Source organism: Nilaparvata lugens, chromosome 4, assembly GCF_014356525.2.
Source record: "Nilaparvata lugens isolate BPH chromosome 4, ASM1435652v1, whole genome shotgun sequence".
Classification (NCBI taxonomy): Eukaryota; Metazoa; Arthropoda; class Insecta; order Hemiptera; family Delphacidae; genus Nilaparvata; species Nilaparvata lugens.
Genome location: NC_052507.1, coordinates 46,472,230 through 46,488,142, shown reverse-complemented (window position 1 = coordinate 46,488,142; position 15,913 = coordinate 46,472,230). Strand labels below are relative to the sequence as shown.

General features: G+C 33.5%; 1 protein-coding gene across 1 annotated transcript in view; it reads right to left on the bottom strand.

Moving 5' to 3' along the window:
- The window catches only part of LOC111048016 (helicase POLQ-like), a 121,744-nt gene that overhangs the window by 47,524 nt on the left and 58,307 nt on the right, over positions 1-15,913 (bottom strand). The window contains exons 8-13 of the mRNA XM_039427559.1: positions 11,648-11,760; positions 9,665-9,808; positions 8,436-8,736; positions 7,453-7,610; positions 6,704-6,799; positions 5,734-5,907 (exon numbers count right to left, since the gene is read on the bottom strand). Coding sequence (XP_039283493.1) covers positions 5,734-5,907; positions 6,704-6,799; positions 7,453-7,610; positions 8,436-8,736; positions 9,665-9,808; positions 11,648-11,760 — 986 coding nt within the window. The remainder of the gene's footprint in view (positions 1-5,733; positions 5,908-6,703; positions 6,800-7,452; positions 7,611-8,435; positions 8,737-9,664; positions 9,809-11,647; positions 11,761-15,913) is intronic.

The following is a 15,913-nucleotide window of genomic DNA, read 5'->3' as shown; positions in this document are numbered from 1 at the left end:
TACTTCTCAAAACTTTCAATACGCTGCAAGATTATGGAAACTTTGTGATGAGAAGAGTTATGAAAATTCTCAATGAAAATAGAGTGATGCAGGTGGGACATTGTTTTTCATGTATATGGTCAAAGTTCAAACAGAGGTAGTGAACATACTTGAAGTAGCAGAGTAAATGAATCACTCCAATATGCTATCCAAACCATCGAGACTCAATTTCTAAAGCTATGGCAGAGATTTATTAATGTGACATGCAATAAGAAACATTTGTTAGAGGCTATCACAAATGTTTGTTGGACACTATTCCAGTTTCTGATGGAAAAAGATTCATTATTTTTAAAATTGAATTTTAACGCTTTGTGGATAATCTAAGGGAATACGACGAATAAGAAGTATCTATAGGATGTTACGTAGTAGCAAATGAATATGGATAAGACTCATGTAATATTTTGACAGCTGCTTACGCTTTCTCAGGCAGTGGTACTACTAGTAAATTACGGACGAAGAAAGTAATTCATATTGAGATGAGATCCAGAACATACCCTTTACTAGAGAAAATAGGTCAGGGGGAACTGTGTGAAGAGGATTTCATTGATTGCGAGAGAATATATGAATCATCTCGAGAAAATGGAGAAACCTGTGTTGACGGCCCATATAGAATTACAATTTTCAATCCATCTTCTCTATAAGAAACATATCAACTCTTCCAGTAACATCTGACAGCTTCAGACTTAACTTTCGTTGTACCTGTGCACAAACTTATTGAAGGAATAATCCATTAGTACACGATAGCTACGTGCAGGAATACAGTCAACTTGTTACCATTTCAAAACGGTCTGAACGGGAATACTGGATGAATCAATCAAGAGTTAGTGAAATACCATTATAATATTACTGTTAGAAAATAATTTGAATGAATATTTATATTTTAATTTCATTCTGTTTTGATACAAATCTATTGGATATAATTTCTCGAAAGTTCACGACAAAATTCACGAAAGCTTAACATTTTCACACTGAAAATAATTTTTATGATGATGAATAATAAAAACCATTTCCACAATAAAAAACTAAGATATTCCACAAACATTTTTTGGAAATTAACTGACCACTACATCAAGTAAGCATGGCCAGTGTTTAATTAATAATTTAGCCTGCAGCTTATCACAATAAAATAACTTCAAATAAAAACAAAAACACATATATGTTATCATTATTCCATCTTAATATATTTCTTAAAAGCCAAGTGTCGTTTATTTCAAACAGTAATTTCTTAGTTTCCTTGCAGAATGAGATGAAGTTTGTAATTTTGACCATAATTTGTAGAATATTATGAAAATTATCAATTATTGAGGCTTGAGAGTTGAAAATCGTGTTCAGCGACCGAAAATACATAAGATAGCGTTCCTGAAATACATAATTTGAATGCATAGACTAGTAGGAGCGATGTGATAGGCAGGCCGCTACGCGCATTAATCATAGGGGTGGACCGCGCCGCTGCGTAACAGTGCTACTTATCCCCCTCCCACCGCCGCATCTATGATCGTAACCCCCAAACTATATACATCATTGGATTCAGGAAGAAACTGCCTACAACGTTTATTGGGAAGATTTTCCTCTTAGTAGGCTAACGACCTAAATATTCGAGAAATAAAAAAAATCCATGATAAAAAGTACATTTTTCGAGATATTTTATTTTTTTACGGAAAAACTATGCGGTTTATCGTAAAAATGTGGAGGTCCATATTGAAAGCCAGTTATATGTAATATAATAATATTTAGAAAATAATAAAAAATATAATATTTAGAAAAAAGTCAAAGCTGTACTATGAATAGTAGTAACTGCAGGACAGGCTATTTTATAATCGCGCGTTTTTTACAACTGAAAAATTGCGGTCAAGGTAAAACCTGGAACTACACCTCGTTTTGTGAAACCAAGAAAAATAATAAACACAGGGAGGATAAATTAGTTCAGAATAACCGTATAAATTACTGTGAGGTTATTTTCCTTTTGCTTTCAGAAATGCTTGGGACACTTAATAAACATGAATGGAATTCAGAGAGATCCAAAAAAAGTTTCGGCTCTGCTTACTTGTCCTAGACCTGTAAACATTTCAGAACTGAGATCTTTCTTGGACGTGATAAATTATTTTGGAAGATTTATCAGTAGATTACCAGATCTCCTAGGACTTTTATATAAACTTTGAAGAAAGGAAACCAGTTTGTTTGGGATAGCAAGTTTCAGAAGGCATTTGAGAATGTAAAAAATGAAATTGCTTCAGACCAAGTTCTGGCACATTTTGATCTTGCGGCACCACTATGCTTGTATTGCGATGCATCTAATAACGTATAATAATGTATTGGTGCAGTTCTACTACACGAGTTCAAGGATGGTACAAAACGACCTATAGGGTTTGTAAGTCGTAAACTAACTAATGCAGAAAGAGAGTACTCAACAATACACAAAGAGGCATTGGCCATTTACTGAGGAATCACAAAATTCTACCATTATCTAATGGGAAGGACATTCACGTTACATTCAGATCACAAGCCACTAGCAGCAATATTTGGAGAGAAGAAAGGAATCCCAAAAATGACAGCAGGACGACTTCAGCGTTAACGGGATTTGATTACAAATTTCAACACATAAGCTCAGCATCAAATCTAGCTGATGCAATCCCTAGGATGCCAGTTGAGGATGAAGAAGTTGACATTTCTAACGAAGTAGATTATGTAAATTTAGTGGCAGCAGAGATCAGTATCAATGAAATTAGTGAGGAGTGAAACACGTACAGATCCAATTCTAAACATGGTGTTGAAATATATTAAGGAAGGATGGCCAGTCTCTGTGGAAGAAGACTTGAACCATATTTTTTGAGAAGACTAGAGTTGAGCACTTACTTGGACGTTTTTATGTGGGGTCACAGGTTAGTGATTCCAAAAGAGTTCAGAGTGAGGTTATTGAATGAACTGAATACAGCTCATTTGGGAATGACAAAAATGAAATCAAGAGCCAGATCATATTTTTGGTGGCCTTTATTGGATAAAGATATCGAGGATTACTGAAAAAGATGTGATGTATGTATGTCATCAAGACCAATGCCTCCATCAGACACAGGCAAATGGCCCTCTGTTGATACTCCTTATGAGCGGATTCACGTGGACTATGCAGGACCGGTAAAAGATGAATATTACCTTGCCGTTACCGATTCATTCAGTAGATGGTCTGAAGTTTGTGAAGTGACATCCAGATCAATAAGTGGCAGCAGAGATCAGTATCAATGAAATTAGTGAGGAGTATCTACAGCACTGAGAAAACTGAGAGAGATTTTCGCGCGTTTTGGAGTTTCAAAAACATTGGAGACACATAATGGAGCAAATTTCACTTCCAGCCAATTCAAGGAATTTTGCAGGTTCAAAAACACATTTTGTATTAAACAAATTACTACTCCTCCGTTCCATTCGGCTAGTAATGGAGCAGCTGAAAATGCAGTGAAGACATTCAAAATTCGCTATTGAAACATCTTATGGAGTCATAAGTAAGTATATTTTCAATTAAGGAATCTCCACCCATTGTACTACAGGAGAAACTCCAGCAAAAAGGATGTTTAGGCGGGAACTACGTAGAAGGTTGAACCAGGACCACCTATATACTACCGGACCTGAGCCTAGAAAAAAAAATGGCCACCGTATGTGGTGGTCACTAATCAGCTGTTAGAGAGAGTCTTTCAGTATGTCGAAATCTCAGTTCGTCTAGTTTAAAATATGAATGCCGGCCACTACATACGGCGGGCATTTTTTTTCTAGGCGCAGGTCCGGTATATAGGAAGACCTGGTTGAACGTACTAAGGAAAGAAAATCAAACACCAATTGGAAACAAGGGCAGAGAAATCGAACTGAGAGTGGGGGAAGAAGTTCATGTGAGAGACTACAGAGAGTCGGGGACGCGTTGGTAAAAAGTCACTATTAAAGCAAGGATAGGGGACAAATTTTATAAGGTCATACCAGAAGGAGCAGAGCTTCGGTGGAAGATATAAATATATAAATAAATATATATATATATAATATATATATATATATATATATATATATATATATATATATATATATATATATATATAAATGAATGTGCATTTGAAAGGTTTCCTATAGACTCGAAAACTACTTGACAGAACGGCATGAAACTTTGGGAATATTGGGATGGTTTCTGACTAGAAATTATTATAAGGGGGCTAATAATAATGATTTATTAATCCATTTTACAGAACTATGTTTTCGAAATTTTCGGCCGAGCGGCTACCGAAGAACGGAAAGATGATCATGATTCAAGATCATATTGTGATAATATGATTTAGCATCTAAAGTTACCAGCTGTATGATAAACACGTCACCCTGTGATAAATTGTGTACTGGTATTAAAACGGTAGTTTGGAGTTGAAGTTAGCGTAGTTGATTGGTACCAGCTGTAGATAATCGTTCCTTGGAAGGCGTATACAAATAATTATCACTCCCCTATCATTGAGAAACTGGAAAATATTGGAAAAAATTATTCACCTCATGAAAGAGAGTTGTTCATTTTATATTGCATTCATTAATTATTACTGAAGAATGACAGAATAATTTACTTTTTTAATTTAGCTTAGCTTATATTTATCCTAAAATAGAAGATGGAAAGACTATGGAATTCTGTGTAATTCATCGTACATCGCATGGACCATCTATTGACCATCAACAACTATGCAAAGCATTAAATTCATGTTTAAAGCACTGATTTAACCTATCTATTTTTTTAAATTCAACACTTTACTGATAGATATTACTACCAATTGATTGAGAAGAATATGTTTTCGGAATAATAAATGCTGCATGACTAAGCACATAGGAAGTCCGTATTGAAATATAAATGAAAATATTGATTGTCAGATAAATTTCATGATTCACCAAATAATAAAGTCAAGTGTGACATGAGATACATTGACTTTTGGCGGTAAGAAGTTCGCCGGGTAAGCTAGTATGTTAATATACGTCAATTGGATCGTTACCATGGGATTAAGAATAAATAGTTTAGTCTTGATGGCCTAATGGCATCAAGTTAATGTTGTTTTTTCTCTTATTTAATTAAATAAACGAATATTCAACACATTCTTTCACTCGTTTCATTTACAAAATTATTGAGGTTGAGGAATCTCATTAAATTTTAAATTAGGCATCCTAATTTTAGTACATGTGAGCCCTATAAAGGCGAGATCATCAATATTCTTTCATGTGATATTCAAGTAGTAATAAAAAGCAAACAATAATTATATCTAAATACAGTTCAAACCCATAAATTGGAATACCTAAAGAGTCAATAATCCATTCTTCATGAAAACTTCATTCAAGTTGTAAACTCAATTACCATGTGCAATTTGTTACATTGTCTAAAAAAATAGAGTAATCAAAATTTATAATTTTACTGACAATATTCATGGTGTTTATAATAGAGGAATAAAAAGCTTTAAACACAGGTAGGCTACACTACAACCTTCAAGTGTTTAATTCAGTTAAAATATTGAAGGACATCGGGTGATACGTCGCGGTGCAACTACCTTTGGTCTTCCCACCGATGAAATCAATACGATAATGTATGAACTACAAAAACACCTTCATTAAAAAACTTTTTTATTGCAATTCATGGTTATGGAGATAGTGAAATATGGTCATGTTTCGTGTCCGAAGAAAATGATCTAGAGTTTAGCAAACCTCACAAAATCGTAGAACAGAAGATGCGAACGCAACGGCTGAATTGAGGAGTGTGCTGATGACACCGCGCGACAGCTGAAACGAGTCGGACACTTCCCACACACTCTTCTCTTCCCACAGATCAAACAGAACAAGACTCAAGTAGAATCTGTGCAACACGGGTAGCAATTCCGCCTGAAAAATACATACCGTAAATAAATTTATAAATATCTGATATAAGATTAATTTCAGTGACCCTGAGAGTGTACATCCGAAACATGGGAGTTGTCCAACAATATATCTTGGTCAAACCAGGTATTTGTATTAAGAAGCCAGCATCAAATCCAATCGACTAAACCAGTTCTACTCAAATATACAATAGTAGCCTACTGTACCATGAAATTGAGTAGTCGAGAAGAATTCATAAAAGTTATTTGATCAAACTACGTAAAAGGTTATTAGTTTCAAATTTATGTCAGTAAAGATTAGGGCTTACTAAAATGATTACACAGCTAATCTGCAAACCTTAGTTTCCCTCATTCGATTTAAAAATATATTATTATCTCAAAAATACATTTTCAATACTGTTTACACTTTTTGTAAAAAATTCATTTATAATCTTATTCAGTTGTAAATCACTTATGAACACATTTCAAAATTTATTCGCAATATCTGCGAAACAATTTTTCTTCTTAATTTATTTAGAAAAGCAATTATTATCAAGAGTTGATGGCTACAACATATCCTCAAACAATAACCTAAATAAAAGCATCATAATACTGATGATTTAAAGTTTGAATCCTCATATTCTAATGATTAAAAGTTGAAACGTTAAAAATTAAACTAAGCGGTACAATGAAGATAGTATTTAAAAAATTAATTGCTAATTTAAATAAATGACATAATATCTGTTGGTATCTTGTTACCAATTTAGTATTACTATAAGTCACATGAGCATGTAACATGTTTCTTGAGAATCATGATCGGATACCTTAGGCTTGCGTCCACACATCATTTGAGCAACACAGCGTTCATCAATACCCAGTACCATAGCCACTTGGATTGCATCACTGTTTAGTGACATGAACTGAAAATAAAATATTAGAGTATTAAGGCTCATGGACAAATAAAATTGACAGTTCAAATTAGAAAAAAATCAAGTTGAAACAAAATGTTGTGTATGTTGTAATGAATACAAAATGTTATGTAAAATAACAGATTTTGTGATTCAAATGCAGAGTTGTAAAACCTTTTAGCACCAAGAACATAAGATTGCGATGAGATTAAGGGCCGGTTTCCGAGCTCGGGATTTAGCTAGAGTTCTAGACTTTAAACAGCTGGAGTCAGAAAATTGGATTTCCGAAACGGGGCGTAGTCGTAGTTTTTATGATATTTTTCATTTATTTTCACATTTCTATAATTGGAAACGTTTTTCCTTGACGAAATGAAACATTCCTAAATAATTCAAAATAGCTAAAACTTTACACTTTTTTCTCTTTATTATTTTATTTTGTGTTCAATTTTCTAGTTTTTCGATATTTGATTTAAACTTGAACTACGACTACGCCCCGTTTGGGAAAGCCAATTTTTCTACTCCAACTGTTTAAAGTCTAGAACTTAGCTAAATCCCGAGCTCGGAAACTGGCCCTAAGAAGATTGACAAATAAAATACTGTAAAAAATTAATTACTATAGTATTATTATTTTCGTAATACTAGAAAGGAAAATAATAAAACTCTACTTTGGATGTGAACGGCTTTTGTTCGAATTTGATAGTTTCCATCATAGCATAAGGAGTAATCAAGAAGATCAGATGTAAATGGTTTGTAACAACCAACGATTTTTTTGCTAACTGGAGGTCTTCGAATACTCTATTGGCAGTTTCCATGTCAAATGTTCCTGCAAAAAAAGATAAATATGCAATAACATTAGCCAAAATGTCACTGAAAATTTTAGAATAGGCCTATTTGGTATTACGTCAATTTCATTCACTACAAAACCCAGTATCAAAACTGAGTCTAAATTGATAAGAGTGGCAATGAATTCTTGAAATGTTAAAGCTATTTGGCTTACATGCTATCAAATTCTTAAATCTCATAACAGACACAGAATCTTTCGATAAAAATGTAATTAAGCTTATGATAGATGTTAATGTAACCAATACGACTCAATATCAATAAGATTGATAAGTAAATGAACCATTGATGATAGCATTAATTTGCTGATATAAGTAAATAATTTATTAAGTATATACAGGATTAAAATTTCATTTTTGAGGAAAGACTTTGGTACTTAACAAGTATAGTAACATTCCAGTTTAAACATTCTAGACTAGAACATAAACCACAAATCGATAATATTTTTTTACAAAACAATTGTCAATTATTTATTTTTAGAGACAACAAAATTATTATCTTATAAGTCTCCTTCACAAATTCAGCAAACACTCAGCATACATAGTGTTTCAAATATAAAATAAAATTTAAAAACTCATATTTACGATATGCAGTAAGATATATATGGGTAGGTATAATCATAGAAATGTATGGAAACATTCCATGGGAAGATATTATAGAAATAATAAGAACAGACACTGAACATAATTTTTTGTAGAACTTAAAAACGTTAGAGGATTGGAATAATTGTGTTCAATGAGAACCAAACTTTTGTCATTAGTTTTATTAATTTCACAAACATTAATGAAACTGGAATTAGACCATTCACCTCTCATAGCAGCTCGTCCACGAGTGGAAAGAGAAAGAATATCTTCCTCATCATCACATTTTTTTACATGCAAAGCTCCTGTCTCCAACAATTTAGCAACGGTTTCTTCAACTAATGCATCTCTTTCGGATTCACCAAGATTTTGTGTGAACAGTAACGTAGACTCCATAAGTTGCTTCATGGATTTCTTAGAAGAGCATATGTTTAGCCCTACAACACTTAACAGAAAGCTGTTGAAAGGCTCTGGATCTCTTAGCTGACTTTTACATATATCCATGGGCGAATGTAATAGTTCCCCAATCTGCGGATTCAAAGTTTAATTATTATTTTCAATTACAAATAGATTGAAATTTGAAATATTCTTGCTTGTTATTAGATATTATTCTAAGAATAAATCATACTTTTCGATTGTACCAAGTATTTACAGTAGTTTGAATTCATATTGGAACTGTACCATATAATAGTTGCTTTCAAGTATAAAAAAGAAATATTGTGAATGATGCTCAAGTTTGTTAATAATTGAGTATTCAAAACTGTACTGGTATAAAATCATGTTCACTCTCAATAATAGCTTTAGAATTTTTTTCAAAATACAAAATAAACAGGCACCGCTAAATGTTACAAACCTCATGTAATTCGTTCCAGTATAACGTTAATAGTAACTGTCATTAGTTTTGCAAGAGTCTTTCGATGCGTAAAGGCAAACCCACATAGCAACAGACGTATGCAGACATACAGAAAAAAATCAAACGTCTGCATGTAGACGAGAGCAGACACATGCAGACAGATGGACGTCTGCAACATTTGAACGCCTGGGGAGGGATTCCTCCTTCGTCTGTCTGCATACCGGTAGTACGTCTGTTGCTGTGTACGTTTGCCTTAAGGATTATTGAATCTGAAGCTATTGACAGTCCCTTTTGACAGTACCGTAACTCGCTCAGCTATTGTGGTGAAATTATTGCTTGTCAACTAGCAGTCATTTCTGTTTTTTTTAAATAGTTATTTCCTCCTATTGTCCTTTATTTCAACCAACTATTTCTATTGTCAGAGCATTTGATTTTATTCAAATTCAACTAATAAATTTGTCTTCTAATTCTACATCAATAATTGGCAACACTCCAATTTGCAAGCTGATTTGTCAAAATCAATATTTGTTTATTAATACTTGTATTTTATGAAAAAACTCTACTATTAATTTCAGTTTTTGAATTGAGAATTAGTTATGTTACCTTCAATGTATCACATGGTTTACATAATAGGAAGCTCTCGCCACAACCGTTGCTTATGCCAGCCCTGCCAGCTCGGCCCACCATCTGCTTGTAGCGGCTGAGGTTTATGAACTCTGTGCCAATGTATGGAGATCTCAAAATTACCTAAAATTCAATTCAATGTTATTTATGTGACGTTCAAGGTAGTTAATTAATACAATTGAAAATTACAATGCACAGTTTTCCAAGGTGGATAAGACAAATGAAATTAATCAAATATTCAAAACTGAAACAATGATTCATCAAATGATTTGACCTCTAAATGAAGCTTCATAAACTATTATGTTTAAACTATCTATTGTTATTGTTGTTACTTTGTATTAATGACAAATAGGGAGTATTCTGAAAGATTGAGGCTATCCTGTGACCTAGTGGGTTTCTACAATACTAAATTTTATTTATATACTAGTTCAAATTAAGCTCTAACCTAGTGAATGAAAACTAACAATATTATTTCAGGAATATCAAAAAATAATATGTGATGTTTTCAAATACGAAAAAAATCAATTGCAATCTTGTAAATCTACTTAGGCTACTTCATTGTAATTCAAGCTCCACACTGAATTCTACTGAAACAATGTTACACAAGTATGTATATTCTCACCCTTTTGGCTGGTAAATTCACACCAGCGGCCAATGTCGACGTACAACAAATGCAAAATATTGTTTTAGCACAAAACGCTTCTTCAATCAATTTTCTTTCAGCATTTGTCAAACCTAAAAACATCAATTGCTATTGCAAAATCGGATTTGAATAAGGTTTGAAGGTAGATAATTTTTTTCTTAAATATACTAAGCCTGATATAATTCAAACAAACATAGATTATAATGTTTGTTAAATATAACTCGAATACTTTTACATGAGGTCCTTATGTCATGCTCCATAATTAGGCTCAAAATACTCAGAATGAAGTTGGGAAGAAATCAACATATTCTTGTTAACAAGAATAATTAGAAACATTTATTTATTCGACCCCACACAGGCTAGGCCTCGGGGCGCCAAATCATTAAAAAGTGTAAAACTGTAAAAGGTTTTTTGTTTGGATGATAACTGTCATTTGGATGATTGTTTCGAGTTTACGAGTCAATAGGGAACAAAAAAACAAACAAACAGACATTTATTTATATATATATATATATATAGCACATAACAGAAGACACTTTGAAGTTTGTAATAAAAAATAAAACAGGAGACACAAGATATAAATAGATTGAAAACACTTAAAAACTTACATTAGAAATGGGTCTGCTCGGTTGAGGAAGGAGACTCAGTCTCCGAAAATTTCCCCCCATTTCTAATGTAAGTTTTTACAAGACATAAATAGATTGAAAACACTTGGGAACTTAAATTAGAAACGGAAATTTTCGGAAACTGAGTTTCCTTCCTCAACCGAGCAGTGACCCACACACTGGTTTCCATTTCTAATGTAAGTTTCCAAGTGTGTTCAATCTATTTATGTCTTGTGCCTCCTGTTATATATATATATATATAATATATATATATATATAATATATAACAGAAGACACTTTAAAGTTTGTAATATAAATTAAAACAGGAGACACAAGATATAAATAGATTTAAAACACTTAAAAACTTACATTAGAAATGGGGGAAAATTTCGGAGACTGCATAATCTGTGGTCTCTGTTGTTACTTTGTATTAATGACAAATAGGGAGTATTCTGAAAGATTGAGGCTATCCTGTGACCTAGTGGGTTTCTACAATACTAAATTTTATTTATATACTAGTTCAAATTAAGCTCTAACCTAGTGAATGAAAACTAACAATATTATTTCAGGAATATCAAAAAATAATATGTGATGTTTTCAAATACGAAAAAAATCAATTGCAATCTTGTAAATCTACTTAGGCTACTTCATTGTAATTCAAGCTCCACACTGAATTCTACTGAAACAATGTTACACAAGTAAGTATATTCTCACCCTTTTGGCTGGTAAATTCACACCAGCGGCCAATGTCGACGTACAACAAATGCAAAATATTGTTTTAGCACAAAACGCTTCTTCAATCAATTTTCTTTCAGCATTTGTCAAACCTAAAAACATCAATTGCTATTGCAAAATCGGATTTGAATAAGGTTTGAAGGTAGATAATTTTTTTCTTAAATATACTAAGCCTGATATAATTCAAACAAACATAGATTATAATGTTTGTTAAATATAACTCGAATACTTTTACATGAGGTCCTTATGTCATGCTCCATAATTAGGCTCAAAATACTCAGAATGAAGTTGGGAAGAAATCAACATATTCTTGTTAACAAGAATAATTAGAAACATTTATTTATTCGACCCCACACAGGCTAGGCCTCGGGGCGCCAAATCATTAAAAAGTGTAAAACTGTAAAAGGTTTTTTGTTTGGATGATAACTGTCATTTGGATGATTGTTTCGAGTTTACGAGTCAATAGGGAACAAAAAAACAAACAAACAGACATTTATTTATATATATATATATAATATATATATATATATATATAATATATATATATATATATATATATAGCACATAACAGAAGACACTTTGAAGTTTGTAATAAAAAATAAAACAGGAGACACAAGATATAAATAGATTGAAAACACTTAAAAACTTACATTAGAAATGGGTCTGCTCGGTTGAGGAAGGAGACTCAGTCTCCGAAAATTTCCCCCATTTCTAATGTAAGTTTTTACAAGACATAAATAGATTGAAAACACTTGGGAACTTAAATTAGAAACGGAAATTTTCGGAAACTGAGTTTCCTTCCTCAACCGAGCAGTGACCCACACACTGGTTTCCATTTCTAATGTAAGTTTTCAAGTGTTTTCAATCTATTTATATATTGTGTCTCCTGTTTTAATTTATATATATATATATAAATATAAATATATATAATATATAACAGAAGACACTTTAAAGTTTGTAATATAAATTAAAACAGGAGACACAAGATATAAATAGATTTAAAACACTTAAAAACTTACATTAGAAATGGGGGAAAATTTCGGAGACTGCATAATCTGTGGTCTCTGCTGCTACAATTGAGTCTCTATGCATACTCTGTGGTCAACCGTTGGATTCAAAACTGCAGTCTGCTCGGTTGAGGAAGGAGACTCAGTCTCCGAAAATTTCCCCCATTTCTAATGTAAGTTTTCAAGTGTTTTCAATCTATTTATATATTGTGTCTCCTGTTTTAATTTATATATATATATATATATATATATATATATATATATATAATATAGAAAGAAGATAAAATAAAGATATAAATAGATTGAAAACACTTGAAAACTTGCATTAGAAATGGGGGAAATTTTCGGAGACTGCGTAATCTGTGGTCTTTGCTGCTACAATTGAGTTCCATGCGTACTCTGTGGTCAACTGTTGGATTCAAAACTGCAGTCTGTTCGGTTGAGAAAGGAGACTCAGTCTCCAAAAATTTCCCCCATTTCTAATGTAAGTTTTGAAGTGTTTTCAATCTATGTTTTCTTCTTGTGTCTCCTGTTTTAATTTATATTACAAACTTTAAAGTGTCTTCTGTTATGTGCTATATATATAAATATATATAGCACTTATAAGTGCTATATATATATAACACAATATATAGTACATAGTACACAATATAAGTACAATATATATATAACACTTTAAAGTTTTATAATATAAACAGGATACACAGGACACGGATAGATTAAAAACACTTAAAAACTTACATTTAAACAATAATTTTTGGGAGCTGGGCCCCCTTTGTCAATCAACCAGGAAGTGAAGTGGTGCAGATTTGAACATTCTAACGGTCGTGACCACAGAGACGCGGTAGAGATGTTGTGTAGACCATAGAGCACAGATGAATGGAGGTGCACTGATTGAAGGAGCATTATGGGATTAGTTGGTGGGCAATGATGGGTTATTTCAAGCGGGAGGTTTCAAATTTGAGTGGGTTATGGATAAGGAAAGGTGTAGATTATGAATTGATAGAAAAGAGGAGATTTAAAATTAGAGACCCGAAATGAAGTAGAATAAAATTAGAAAATGGAATTATAGAATTTAATTGGAATTAAATTTATCTTTATTTTTTTTAATATTTATTTTTATTGAAAATTTATTATAGCTGTGAAATTTCTTATATATGATGAAATTTATTTCAAATTGATTGGACAGTTGGTGTAGAGTTGATAGTTATGGTACTATTGCTGTCTGTTAAGACCAGGACTGGAAGCAGCTCCAAGCACCCAAATAAATGTGTCTTGACATCTATGAAGGGGGCTGTGGGAGGGAGGGTGGAAACGACTTTGACTTTTGAAGCATTGGTCAAAGTTCTTGTTGTGCTCAGAGCCATGGGTGGGGATGGGTAGGGAAGTATTATTTTTAAAGGAAGCCCTGTGATTGTTGATCCGGAGATTTAGGGCAGTGGTGGTTTCACCTATGTAGAAGACAGGACAGAAGTTGCAGGAAAAGAGGTAGATGCAATTTTTGGAGATGCAATTACTGGATTGATGGATTTGATGGGTGTAGTTGGTGATAGGACTGGTAAAGGAAATGGAAGGATCAGTGATAGGGCAGGTTTTACAGCGGGGGCGTTTGCAGGGTAGGGTACCAGGTGGAGTTGGGATTTCATCAGAGGTGAGTGATTGGTTTTTATTGAAAATTCTTTTGAGGTTGGGAGGCTGCTTGTAAATGAGGGTGGGTGGTTGCTGGAAAAGGTGTTTGATAGAGGGATTGGAGGAGACGACATGGAACAGATCTTTAAGGACAGGCTTGAGGTTTTTCGATTCCAGGGAAGTAGGTAGTACAGAGCTTTGAAGTTTGTGGGATTTGGGAATTTTGGTGGTTGGATTAGTGTCTGTTTTGGAGGAGATTTGTTTCTGTAACAACCTTTCAGGATAGTTACATTTCAGGAGGGATTGGTGGAGTTTTTTGAGGTACTGGTCAAGGTGGTGGAGATCACTGCAAATTTTTGGCCTCGGATTGAGAGGGAACGTGGGAGGGATCTTTTGATGTGGTAGGGATGGCAACTCTCAAAGTGTAGGAACTGTTGAGTGTGGGTGGATTTGGAGAGAGTATTGGTGGATAAGGCATTGGAGTTGGAAAGGATTACGTTGACATCTAGGAAGTTGATGGAGGATTCAGAGATATTCCAGGTGAAGGAGACAGAGTAGTTGGAGTTGAGTTGATTGAGGAAGTGGGAGAGGGTATCATGTCCATGAGGCCATATGAGGAATATGTCGTCATATGAATTAAAACAGGAGACAAGACATTAATAAATTGAAAAACACTTAAAAACTTACATTAGAAACGGAAATTTTCGAGAACTGAGTTCCCTTCCTCAACCGAGCAGACAGCAGTGAGTGGTACAGTTTGAAATCCAGCGGTCGTGACCACAGAGTACGCATGGAGAGTCAATTGTAGCAGCAGAGACCACAGATTAAGCGGTGCAGACAGATGGAGAGAAAAAGGGTACAGATTCAGGGGACATTATGGGCTATTTAGGAGGCGGTTACAAACGGGATATTTAAGATTTGAGTGGGTTATGAATAAGGACAAGGGTAGCTTATGAATTGGTAGAAAAAAGGATATTTAAAAATAGAAATCAAAAAAGAATTAGACTAAAATTGGAGAAAGGAATTGTAGAATTGATCTTGAATGAAATTTATTTTCATTTTTATTGAACATTTAATATATATTTGATAGCTGTGAAATTTATTATATGATGAAATTATTTCAATTTAATTAAACAGTTGGTGTAGAGTTGATAGCTATGGTACTATTGCTGTCTGTTGAGACCAGGACTGGAAGCAGCTCCAAGCACCCAAATGAAAGCCAATTCTTTCGTCTTGACATCTATGGAGGGGGCTGTGGGAGGGAGGGTGGCAAGGACTTTGACTTTGAAGCATTGGTCGAAGTTCTTGTTGTGCTCAGAGCCATGGGTAGGGATGGGTAGAACAGAAGTTGCAGGAAAGAAGGTAGATGCAATTTTTGGAGATGCAATTACTGGATTGATGGATTTGGTGGGTGTAGGTGTATATTTTTATTTTGATTGATGTATATTTTTTGTAATGATCCATTTTTGAGAATATAAAAATATTGTCCAGTTTTAAAATAAACTAAAGTTTCAACCCTGCTATCTGCCAACTATTGTAGCAGATAAGGCAGCTCTAGCCAAGCTCTAAGAGATAATGGTGAAACAACTCCTCTATCCTTCATTACATT